Source organism: Callithrix jacchus, chromosome 14 (assembly GCF_049354715.1).
Source record: "Callithrix jacchus isolate 240 chromosome 14, calJac240_pri, whole genome shotgun sequence".
Classification (NCBI taxonomy): Eukaryota; Metazoa; Chordata; class Mammalia; order Primates; family Cebidae; genus Callithrix; species Callithrix jacchus.
Window position 1 is genome coordinate 91,130,153 of NC_133515.1, and position 12,665 is coordinate 91,142,817.

Consider the following 12,665-nt stretch of genomic DNA (forward strand, 5'->3'; position numbering starts at 1 on the left):
TGGCCCCTTGCAGAGCACCAGAGAGGGGGGTGGCGTCCGCTCCCTCGAGTCCTCGGTGTCGGGGAATTCACCGCTCACCATCCCCTGCCCCGCTTTCGGTCCTGCTCCGGGGACCAAACCACTGAAAGGCAGTGACGGGAAAGGGGATCCTCTGCTGGAGGTCCTAATAAGGGGGTCCAAGGCTTAGGGACTTGTGCGGGAAATGTGGGTTTAAGTGCCTTCAAGGTGTCCACTGGGATGTTGATCAGCGTTCACAGTTGGCGCTGATGCAGGTCGCCGGGAAGGGAATGTGTGGGTTCATGACCACGCATATCTCTTCTAGTCCTGTTGACCTTAGTAGGGTAGCTCTCCACCCTGGCTGGGTTTTGTTTTTTCTTTTATATTTTATTTTACAGGGTTTTTTCAGTGTGCAATGTTTGTTTTTAAATCCCGAATGATCCTGATGTAAACCATTGACACGGCCAGAAAATCATGAGGCTATGATTTTCCAAACTCAGCTTCATAACCTACTCTGTGTGTGCTGTGATTTTTCTATGATTCTGTTTTCCTCTTTGGGTATTGGTGGGCCCTGAATGATGAACCACCGTTTTCACTGTGTATCTTTTCAAAGTACACTTGCTGACCTTAAAACTAACCAAAGTGTCTTAGGGACATTTGTATTCACATGCCTTTTAAAAGCTAGCCAGAGTCAATGGCTTCAAATGCAGTTTTCCTTTCAGAGTTGAGGGAACATGAGCCATTTGCAAAGCTTATTGTTAGACACCCTCTTGGGAACCAAGCACGTGGATGGTGCAGCCCTCATCAAAATCCAGGAGCAGAGCCTGTCTGTGGCATCACCAGGTTTCAATGTAAGAAAAAACAAGTTTGGACATAAGACTTCTGATTTACTATTTGTGTTCTTCCAAAACATAAAGAAGACATGACTTTTTTTTTTTTTTTTTGAGACGGAGTTTCACTCCTTGCTTAGTCTGGAGTGCAGTGCAATGGCACGATCTCAGCTCACTGCAACCTCCACCTCGGGTTCAAGCGATTCTCGTGCCTCAGCCTCCTGAGTAGCTGAGATTACAGGCATACGCCACCAGGCCTGGCTCATTTTCGTGTTTTTAGTGGAGATGATGTTTCACCATGTTGGTCAGGCTAGTCTTGAACTCGTGACCTCAGGTGATCCACCCGCCTCGGCCTCCCAAAGCACTTGGATTACAGGCATGCCACTGCGCCTGGCCCAGACATGACTTTTTTTTCCTATGAGATGGAGTTTTGCTCTTGTTTCCCAGGCTAGAGTACAATGGCACGATCTCAACTCACCCCAACCTCTGCCTCCTGGGTTCAAGTGATTCTGCCTCGGCCTCCTGAGTAGCTGGGATTACAGGCATGCACCACCACACCTGGCTAATTTTGTATTTTTAGTAAAGACGGGATTCTCCATGTTGGTCAGACTGGTCTCCAACTCCCGACCTCAGGTGATCTGCCCACCTTGGCCTCCCAAAGTGCTGGGATTACAGGCGTGAGCCACCAGCCCCAGACATGAATGTCAAATGAACTTTTTCTGGCCAGGTGTGGTGGCTCACGCCTGTAATCCCAATACTGGGAGGCTGAGGAAAGTGGATCACTTGAGGTCAGGAGTTTGAGACCAGCCTGGCCAACATGGTGAAATCCCATCTCTACTAAAAATACAAAAATTAGCTGGGCATGGTGGCACGCACCTGTAGTCTCAGCTACTTGGGAGGCTGAGGCAGGAGACTTGCTTGAACCCAAGCGGTGGAGGTTGCAGTGAGCTGAGATCACACCACTGCATTCCAGCCCGGGTGACAGAGTGAGACTCGGTCAAAACAAAACAAAAAAGAACTTTTTCTGTAAAGAGCCACATAAATATTTTAGATTTCTAAGCGTCTTAGTCGGTTTAGTGTTGCTATAAAGGAATACCTGAAGCTGGGTAATTTATAAAGAAGAGGTTTATTTGGCTCATGGTTCTACTGGCTGGAAGACCGGTCATTTGTGAAAGCCTTAGGCTGCTTCCACTCATGGCAGAGGTGAGGGGGAACCAGCATGTGCAGAGATCACAGAGGGAGAGAAGGAGCAAGAGAGAGCAAGTGGAGAGGTGCCAGCCTCTTTTTAACAGCCAGCTCTCCTGGACCAAATACAGGGAAAACTCACTCACAGCTTCTCCCACCTCACAGGGAGGGTATTAATCTATTCATGAGGGATCTACTTCCATGATCCAAACACCTCCCATTAGGCCCCCACTGCAAAAGTTGGGATCAGATTTCAACATGAGATGCAAACTATAGCACAGAGCCATGGAGTCTCTGTCACAAGCACTCAACTCTGCAGTTGTAAAGGAAAAACAGCCATACGTAAAAGAATGAATGTGACTGTGTTCCAATAAAATTTTATATTTATGGATACTGAAGTTTGAATTTCATATAATTTGTAAGTGTCACAAAGTGTTATGGTTCTTTTGATTTTTTTCCCCCCAACCATTTAAAAATGTGAAAACCATTCTTAGCTTAGAGGCCATAAAAAACAGACAGTGGGCTAAATTTGGCTGGCCACCAGCCATAGTTGGCTGACTCCTGTTGTAACCATGTAACCTCTCCAGGTAATGCCCGGTGATGTCCGAACACTGGTGAATGGATTTGCCAAGAACCCTTTGCAAGCCCGGAGAAAAGGACTGTATTTCAAGGAAAAGTATTACAAATGTGTCCGGGCGGATGACTATTCTCTTTATGCCAAAAATGTGAGTGCTCAAGATTTGAAGACAGCTGAATAAAAGAAAAGAATTTGCCTCCAATTTTCTTTGCCCTGCCTGATCCTCTCTGTAAAACAGATTAAACCCATTGATGTCTTGAGGCAGTGTCTGAGATAACACTCTAGTGCCAGAAAGACATGTGAAAGAAAGTCCTATCAGAGAGCCTGGTTCTGAGAAATGTTCATTGCAGAATCTATAAACTGAGCCTGGCCTGAACTCTTTCCACTATAGTCCAGCCTTCATACTCTACATCCTCCTTTAAAAAAAGTATATAGATAGATAGATATAGATATAGATATAGATATAGATATAGATATAGATATAGATATAGATATAGATATAGAGACATAACTTCTGCACTTAAAATCTCCCTCAGTGGCAGGTCACAGTGGCTCATGCCTATAATCCCAGGACTTGGGAGGCCAAAGTGGGCATATCACCTGAGGACAGGAGTTCGAGACCAGCCTGGCTAACATGGTGAAACCCTGTTTCTACTAAAAATACAAAAAATTAGCCGGGTGTGGTGGCATGCACCTGTATTCCCAGCTACTCCAGAGGCTGAGGCAGGAGAATTGCTTGAACCTGGGAGGCAGAGGTTGCAGTGAGCCAAGATCGCGCTATTGTACTCCAGCTTGGGCAACAAGAGTGAAACTCTATCTCAAAACAAACAAACTCTCAGCTCTCTGTTGCTTATAAGGAATGAAGGAGATGAAAATCATTCATTGGATGCCCTATATTATGAGTTAGATGTGCTTCATCCACATTATAAACTAAATAACCTCATTTTACAGATGAGGAAACTGAGGCTTAACATGGTTAAATAACCCTTATTCATGCAACAGAAAATGGATGCACTAGAATTCAAGCCCAGAGCTGTCCAATTCCAAAATGTACCACCTTTCCATTATATCAGTTGTTCTTTTTTTTATTATTTTGTGATGGCGTTTTACTCTTGTTGCCCAGGCTAGAGTGCAATGGTGCAATCTCAGCTCACTGCAACCTCTACCTCCTGGGTTCAAGTGATTCTCCTGCCTTAGCTTCCCGAGAAGCTGGGATTACAGGCACTTGCCACCACTCCTGGCTAATTTTTGTATTTTTAGTACATACAGGGTTTCACCATGTTTGCCAGGCTGGTCTCAAACTCCCAACTTTAGGCGATCTGCCTGCCTCAGCCTCCCAAAGTGCTGGGATTGATTACAGGCATGAGCCTCCGCACCTGGCCTACATCAGTTGTTCTAATTGGGATAGGAGTATATGACAATCAGTTGAGGAACTTTTTCAAAATCCATCCACCATTATGATAACAGTCTAAAACTTGTTGAGGAAAGGCAACTAAATTGATGGAAAAGAGTGGACAGTCCAAAAACAGATATATAAATATATGGAAATCAGGAAATGGTGAAAAACATAGCTGAAGCATGACCGCTGGTCCTGTGATTAGAACCAAGAGCAGCATATTCTCTTTTATTCTTTATCCAGGAGAACACTGGTGTGGTTGTCGTGAAGACTCATCTGTATCTTCTGGTGGCAACTTACACTGAGAGCATGTATCCTAGTGTCTGTGTGGAAGCCACAGAGAAGCTGGGTAAGTCGGCATCCCAGTTCATGTCTTCATTCTCTTTGGTTGTTAGGTCTTCTGACTACAAGTCACAGAGATTCAGCTCAAACCAGCAAGGTCAGAAAGGAAGAATTTATTGGAAGTATGCTAAGGTTATTTACACAACCACTGGAAGGACAGGGTGCAGCTGAGCCATGGGGACAGTAGATTCCAGGGACTGAAACACTGCTAGGACTCTGTCTCTCTGTCTTGATTCTAAGTGAGTCAGCTTTGTTCTGTCTCGTAGAAAACTGTTTCCTTTCCTGGCTGATGTCATGGCTGAGCCTCCCATAATACCACTTAATTTCTCTTAGGACCCTAATTTGGCAAGTTTCAGGTCATATGGTTTACCCCTGTATCAGTCAGCTATGTAGGTAGGGCAGGATAGGGGAGGAGGGAGACAGCAGGGTAAAAAGGCAGAGATGTGGCTGCTGGAGGTCCACCCTATGTAAAAAGACATTTTATAGGAAAAGAAATTACCATGAGCCAGGCAGTCAATTTGTTGGTGTATACTGAATTCCCTCTTTGTGTCCATATATTTTTGAATAAAGATCTCATAGAGAACTAGCTTGAGTATTATATCTGTGAGAATTGATCTTAATAAATGGTAAATCGTATTTGTGTTTAGATTTTTTTAATTTAAATTTATGCAACTCTAGTAAATTTAATTTTAAAAAATTTACTGGAGTTGCTTAATTACTCCTTTGAAGTAGTTGGCCAGGCGCAGTGGCTCACACCTGTAATCCCAGCACTTTGGGAGGCCAAGGCAGGCGGATCACCTGAGGTCGGGAGTTCAAGACCAGTCTGACCAACATGGAGAAACCCCACCTCGACTAAAAATGCAAAATTAGCCAAGTGTGGTGGCACATGCCTGTAATCCCAGCTACTCAGGAGGCTGAGACAGGAGAATCGCTTGAACTCAGGAGGTGGAGGTTGCAGTGAGCCGAGATCGTGCCATTGCATTCTAGCCTGGACAAGAGTCAAACTCTACCTCAAAGAAAGAAAGAGAGAGAGAGAAAGAGAGAGGGAGGAAGGAAGGGTAGAAGCCTCTAGTAACAAAAGCAGCCATTCGTTCATTCATTCAAGAAATATTCAAAGGTGATCACCATGTGCCCTGCACTATCCTAGATAAATTAGGGAAACAGCTGGTTAAGATATATCCTCTGCCTTCCATGCCTCTATACATGCTGTCCTATCTGCCTAAAATATTTTCCAGTTCCCTTCCTGTCCCTCACATCTATTCAGCAAATTCCTAATCCTCATTAAAGACCCAAGTCAGATCTTGGCTTCTGCCAACTGTGGTATGGATTTTATGCATACCTTTATGATTATCCCCATTATAGTTCTTTGGTTATCTAGATTGTAAACTCTTGGAAGGCAAGAATTTTGTCTTAATCATTCTCCTTCTCCATTAGCTAACACAGTATCTGCTGTTGGGTAGGCAATTAGTACATGTTTAATGAACAAATAAATTAATTGTTTCGGCCTAGCAGAGTCAGGGAAGGCTCTGGAGAGCTGAATCTTCAAGGGCCAAATGAGAAATTAAGCACCATCACAGGAACTACATACCTATGTACAGATACGCCTCATTTTATCACATTTTGCATTATTGAACCCTTCCTGAGCAGGTGTCAGGATTTGAAGGAGGCTTTATTTCAGAATGGTAGGGCAGGAGCAGAGAGCAGAACAGAGACATAGAGATCCAGGTTAATTATCTAATTAAAATAACCAGAATATGAGATTAGAAAGATGGGGAATTCTGCTCTCAGGAAGCCAGCCTCTTATCCTGTCAGCTAGAGCTCAGAGCTAACTCCCCAGATGGTACCAGAGAAATTGCCCAACTACTATAATGTAGATTATGTGGCTGGCACTAAAGGTTGATAGTCTTGCTTAGGGCCACAAAAAACTCGACGGACTCCAAAGAATGTGCCCTGGTTAGAAGTGCACCGGTGGCATCGTGCCATTAATATCCCACTGCTCTGGGAAGGGACACACTATCCTGGAAATGGTTGGATGCTCAGGAGGGATGGACAAGGCTGATATCCACTCAGGAGCCAGTTATCTTATGACTGACTTTTGTTTCCTCACTCCCTTTTTAAAAAAATATTTTTCTCTATCTAAAAAATTATGTGATCTTTGTAGAAAATTTGAGAAGTAAAGAATTATGGGCTGGGTGCAGTGACTCATGCCTGTAATTTCAGCACTTTGGGAGGCCAAAGCAGGCGGATCACTTGAGGTAGGAGTTCGAGACCAGCCTGGCCAATATTGTGAAACCCCATCTCTACTAAAATTACAAAAATTAGCCGGTTGTGGTAACAAGTGCCTGTAATCGCAGCTACTTGGGAGGCTGAGGCAGGAGAATTGCTTGAACCCAAGAGGCAGAGGTTGCAGTGAGCCAAGGTGGCACCAGTGCACTCCATCCTGGGTGACACAGAGTGACTATGTCTCAAAACAAATAAATAAAAAAGAAAATCAGGTTTGTTTTTAAAATAAATATATTACAGAGTCACATTCGTAACACTGGTAAAATGTTAACATCTTTAATTCTAGGTCCTCAGTTATTTTTGTTTGTTGTTTTTGTGTTTTTCTTTTTTTTTTTTTTCTGAGACACAGTTTCACTCTATTGCCCAGGTTGGAGTGTGGTGGTGCAATCCTGGCTCACTGCAACCTCCACCCCAGGGTTCAAGCAATTCTCCTGCCTCAGTCAGCCTGCAAAGTAGCTGGGACTACAGGTGCCCACCAGCATGCCTGACTAAATTTTGTATTTTTAGTAAAAATGGGGTTTTACCATGTTGGCCAGGCTGGTCTCGAACTCCTGACTTCAAGTGATCTGCCTGCCTCAGGCTCCCGAAGTGCTGGGATTACAGGCATGAGCCACCACACCCAGCCAAGTCCTCAGTTTAAAAAAAGAATCTTAAGTATATATTGTGACTAATTTATAGAATTATTATTGAATTATTAATTTTTTTTCTTAAATTTCTTATGACATTTCAGGTTGGGACATAGACTTTTTGGAAATCAACCAGGTTTCCTAGTTTCTTCATTTAAGCCTTGCCTCACTCTGAATCTATATGCTAAAGAACTGAATCTATATGCTAAAGAACTAGGCTCTGTGTTTTGATTATTGATATGGCTAGAGATAGATGATTCATGGTTTTGATATTCTGTTTATTCTCATAAGAATTCACCTGGGATTTATTGTCAAATTTCTAACATAGATGAGTGGGAAAATATGATTCGTTTTACAGAATTTGCCTTGAAGTTAACTTTTCAGGAGTCAACTTCTTTTGTCACTTAATATCCCACTGCTCTGGGAAGGGATATTCTTCCTCCATAGTCTTCTATCGGTTGCATTTGTCATGATTGCAGTAAAGGAAGGCTAGTTAAGTAATATTCAGCACTCAATTTAAGAAGAAGAGTGGAATTTTTGAGAATGAAGCAGCAGCCTTCAATGTTTCTTTATTAATAGCTTGTTAAAAAATGAAGTGCTGGCCAGGCACAGTGGTTCATGCCTGTAATCTCAACACTTTGGGAGGCCAAGGCAGGGAGATCATGAGGTCAGGAGTCCAAGACCAGCTTGGCCAACATGATGAAACCTCATTTCTATTAAAAATTAAAAAATTAGCTGGGTGTGGTGGTGGGTGCCTGCAATCCCAGCTACTCAGGAGGCTGAGGCGGAAGAATTGCTTGAACCCAGGAGGCAGAGGTTGCAGTGAGCCGAGATCACACCACTGCCCTCCAGCCTGGGTGAAAGGGCAAGACTCCATGTCAAAAAAAAAAAAAAGTGCTACCCAGCATGGTGGAGAACACCTGTAGCCCCAGCTACTCAAGAGGCTGAGGCAGAAGGATCGATTGAGCCCAGGAGTTTGAGTCCAGTATGGGCAACATAGTGAGACTTCATTTTTAAAAAGTAAATACATCAAGTGCTGTAATCAGTTTTAAGTCTAGGTCATAGAATACATATAGAAGAGGATGGAAGCAGGTTCTTTTATGCTCTTGATCCCACTCTCATCCTGCTCCCTTTGCCCCCAGATACATACATTATTCATCCTTTTTCTGCATGGAAAACCAATTCACACTCCAGGACAGCTCAAATAGCTCTACTGTGGCACTTATTACCATGAAATAGAATTGATGTTTATATGTACCTATCTCCCCTACTAGACAATGGACTCCATGAGGGCAGGAACTGTGTTTTAACTATCCAGTCACCCTTGTATCTGCGGTACCTAGTACAGCGCCTAGCACATGATAGTTATCTGCCAATGTTTGTAGAATAATAAATGGATGAATCAATCATTTGTAGTGATAATTTGCTGCTCATAAATAATAACCATGCTATGTTTCTTTCAGGAGACTACCTAAGAAAAAAAGGAAATTAAGTCATCAGAGGCCCGTGAAAGACACTTTTATTATTTTAGAAGAAAATTGGAGAGCCTAAAGAAAAAATAATATTTTATGGTTGAAAAACACTAAATGGAAGGTACTAAAAAAGAAGAATGAATTCAGGGAACAATTTTTATTACTTCAAGAGATCCTCTTTTTTCATTGGAATTACTTGATCAACTGTTTTTTTTATTAGTGTTGGTCATTGGCATGGAACATGAGAGCACTGATCATTTCATGGAGCATATCTATTGGGAGTCTCCTTTCCTTGAGGCTATTTTACACAAGGTGTGTACTTTACACACCTTGCTAAGTATGCCAAGAATGCAAGGTTCTCACCACTCTTTATCCAGGACATTTCTCAGGGTTACATTGCAGCAAGCAACCTTGAAAAATGAAGGGGTGTCTCCCTTGAGGACAAAAAGCAAGCTTGCTTACTGTTTGCTATAAAAGCAGTGGAGTCCCTGAGCTCAGGGTTCCCCTGCTGCAATGCAACTCCCTGCATGTGTGACATCTATCTGGCCCACATCACCCCTGTGAGACTTGGGAGAAGGGACCACTAGTCAAAGTATAAGGGTGGAGAGCTATAGAACCTATTTTGAAAATTAAAGATTCTAGCCTATTACTAGACATGAGCATCTTTTTTTCCCTAACAGCAACCCCAGGCCAGCCTGGTCAGTATACCCTTCAGATGTACCTGGGGAAGTAACACCTTAGACTACTTGCCAAAGGACAGCCTAGGGAATTCAAATTTAATTCTGATTCTGCCAGATTGGACTAACATGGTCCTATATCATGATAATAATGACTACTTAGTTAAGTACACTGTTCTCTAGGTCACAGCACTTTGGGAGACTGAGGCAGTTGGATCACCCAAGGTCAGGAGTTCGAGATCAGCCTGGCCAGTATGTTGAAACCCTGTTTCTACTAAGAATACAAAATTTAGTCAGGTGTGGTGATGGGCGCCTGCAGTCTCAGCTACTTGGGAGGCTGAGGCAAGAGAATCACTTAAACCCTGGAGGCAGAGGTTGCAGTGAGCCAAGACTGCACCACTGCACTCCAACCTAGGCGATAGAGTGAAACTGTGTCTCAAAAAAAAAAGAAAAGAAAAAAAGCAGTATGTGGGAGACAGTGATCATTGAAAATGGGAAGATGGATAGAGCCAAAATAGAAAAGGCTACTTTCCTTAGAGTCACTCAAGAGACATCAAGCAGGGCTGTGGGCTAGAGAGTATTTTTAGAAAACTATTAAATTCTGATTACAAAAGTAATATATGCTCACTTTTAAAACTTGGGAAAATAAGTTAGTCATAATTTAACTTTAATGAAAACTTCTGGGCCAAGCACAGTGGCTCACACCCATATTGCCAGCACTTTGGGAGGCTGAGGTAGGCAGATACCTGAGATGAGGAGTTCAAATCCAGCATGGCCAACATGGTAAAACCCATCTCTACTAAAAACACAAAAATTAGCCAGGCGTGGTAGTGGGTACCTGTAATCCCAAGTACTTGGGAGGCTGAGGCACAAGAATCACTTGAACCCAGGAGGTGGAGGTTGCAGTGAGCTGAGATTGCACCACTGCACTCCAGCCTGGGCAACAAGAGCAAAACTCTGTCTCAATAAGTAAGTAAGTGAATGAATTAATTAATTAGTGAAAATTTCTGTTGATGGTTTTGAGATTTTCTTCAGGTCTTTTTTGATGCATGTAATATATATGTTTTAACCTTATCTAGATCCTTAATGCATAGAGTTGACATTCTACTATGTCCATTTAGCATGATGCTATGAGACCTTGAATGGCTTTAAATTGCTTCAGAAACATTTTAAATCACTGCATATCATATAATTTAACCATAATATTGTTCTTTGTTAGATATTTAGATTATTTCTACTTTTCACTTCATAAATAATATTACTGTTTATAACTTTTACATACTTCTTCATATCTCTGATTATTTCCTTAGGTCTGGAAGTGGAATTTCAGAGTCAGAATTTGAGCAACTTTATGGCTCTCTGGAGTTTTTGTTTTGTCTTTTACAAGAAAGGAATTTTACACTATAGCTTATAATATGCAGTTGAGAGGTTTTTTTTGGCAGGTAGGAGTTGCATGTAATTCAGCTTTCATTTATCAGCCCCCTCTACTTGTGGGTTGGATCTGAAACAGTCTTGGTGTCTCAGTGGGTGAGAATGAGAGAAAATACTGCAGACATTTGAACTAGCTGAATCAGAGACTGGAGAAGCAGGTTACTCTTTAAATTCCAGATAGTATGAAAGCATGGCAATGCTGAACAGTCACACCTCTGCAGTCCAGAGATGTACAATATAAAAATACTTGTGAGGTTTGTACGACAAGCTGGGAAGCATTTGAGGACTTCTAGTCAGAACTCCAAAAGAGAGCAGGGATGCCAAGGCCCAAAGATAAACAAAGACTGAGATATCAATACTTCAGGCTAAAGTTAAGCTGTGTCATCAAAACGGAAAGGACAGGAGCAGACACATGCAAAGAATGGCTCTCAAGCCTGCAAGACTTGAACATGTGAACGTATTGATATGTATGTAGAAGGAATGTGTAACCACAAAAAAGTGGAAGTGGGGCTGGGTGCAGTGGCTCATGCCTATAATCCCAGCACTTTGGGAGGCCAAGGCAGGAGGATTGCCTTAGCCCAGGAGTTTATAATCAGCCTGGGCAACATAGCAAGATCTTATCTCTATAAAAAATGCAAAAATGGGGGTCCAAAGTGGCTCCTGCCGGAGGTCATGGCGCTTGCGAAGGCGAGGTCATCAGTTCAAGGCTAACCTCATAAGCTCAAACTGATTGGCAAAAAAAAAAAAAAAAAAAAAATGCAAAAATGTCTGGGCATGGTGGCCCACACCTGTAGTCCCAACTACTCAGGAGGTTGAGACAGAAGGATTGCTTCTTGTTGAATAGCACCGATTACTATCATATAATGCCCTTCTTTATCTTTTTTAAAAATCTTTGTTAGGTTAAAGTCCATTTTGTCTGAAATTAGGATTTCAACCCCTGCTTTTTTCTGTTTTCTGTTTGCTTTGTAAAGTTTTCTCCATCCTTTTATTTTGAGCCTACAGAAGGCATTGCATATGAGATGGGTTTCTTGAAGACAGCATACCATTGGGTCTTGCTTTTTTATCCAGCTTGCCACTCTATCCTTTTGATTGAGCCATTTAGCCCAATTACATTCAAGGTAGTATTGATATGTGCAGATTTGATCCTGTCATCATGTTGTTAGCTGGTTATTTTGCAGACTTGTTTGTGTGGTTGCTTTATAGTGTCACCAGTCTGTGTATTTAAGTGTGTTTTTGTAATGGCTAGTAATGGTCTTTCCCTTCCATATTTGGTGCTCCTCTCAGGACTGCTTATAAGGCAGGTCTGGTGGTTAAAAAAGAAAATCCCTCAGCATTTGCCTGTCTGAAAATGATCTTATTTCTCCTTCACTTATGAAGCTTAGTTTGGCCAGATATGAAATTCTTGGTTGGAAAATTTCTTATTTAAGAATGCTGAGGCCAGGCGAGGTGGCTCATGCCTAATCCCAGCACTTTGGGAGGCTGAGGCAGGCAGACCACCTGAGGTCAGGAATTTGAGACCAGCCTGGCTAACATGGCAAAACCCTGTCTCTACTAAAAATACAAAAATTAGCTGGTCAGGGTGGCAGGCACCTGTAATCCCTGCTACTTGGGAGGCTGAGACAGGAGAATCGCTTGAGCCCAGGAGGTAGAGGTCGCAAGAAGCAGAGATCATGCCACTGCACTCCAGCCTGGGCAACAGAGCAAGACTCCAACTCAAAAAAAAACAAAGAATGCTAAATATAGGACCCCTATCTCTTCTGGCTTTTAGGGTTTCTGCTGAAAGGTCTGCCATTAGCCTGATGGAGTTCCCTTTGTAGGTAACCTTCCCTTTCTCTCTAGGTGCCTTTGC

The 12,665-nt window shown here is 42.6% G+C and overlaps 2 protein-coding genes across 26 annotated transcripts in view; one reads left to right on the forward strand and one right to left on the reverse strand.

Annotated features, from left to right (window-relative positions):
- The window catches only part of FAM228B (family with sequence similarity 228 member B), a 90,607-nt gene that overhangs the window by 43,205 nt on the left and 34,737 nt on the right, over positions 1-12,665 (reverse strand). The window lies entirely within an intron of this gene.
- On the forward strand, positions 10-9,355 carry PFN4 (profilin family member 4). The gene is made up of 5 exons (XM_017964511.4): positions 10-160; positions 720-848; positions 2,600-2,737; positions 4,229-4,334; positions 8,700-9,355. The coding sequence occupies exons 2-5, from the start codon at positions 732-734 to the stop codon at positions 8,726-8,728; spliced, it is 390 nt and encodes a 129-aa protein (XP_017820000.1). The 5' UTR covers positions 10-160; positions 720-731; the 3' UTR covers positions 8,729-9,355.

What these genes read in the sequence shown, in the direction of transcription:
- PFN4 (XM_017964511.4), top strand. Translation starts at nt 732, where the DNA reads ATGAGCCATTTGCAAAGCTTATTGTTAGACACCCTCTTGGGAACCAAG. An exon ending in TGGCATCACCAGGTTTCAAT is followed by an intron (nt 849 to 2,599) that starts GTAAGAAAAAAC and finishes TAACCTCTCCAG; the next exon opens with GTAATGCCCGGTGATGTCCG. An exon ending in ATTCTCTTTATGCCAAAAAT is followed by an intron (nt 2,738 to 4,228) that starts GTGAGTGCTCAA and finishes TTCTTTATCCAG; the next exon opens with GAGAACACTGGTGTGGTTGT.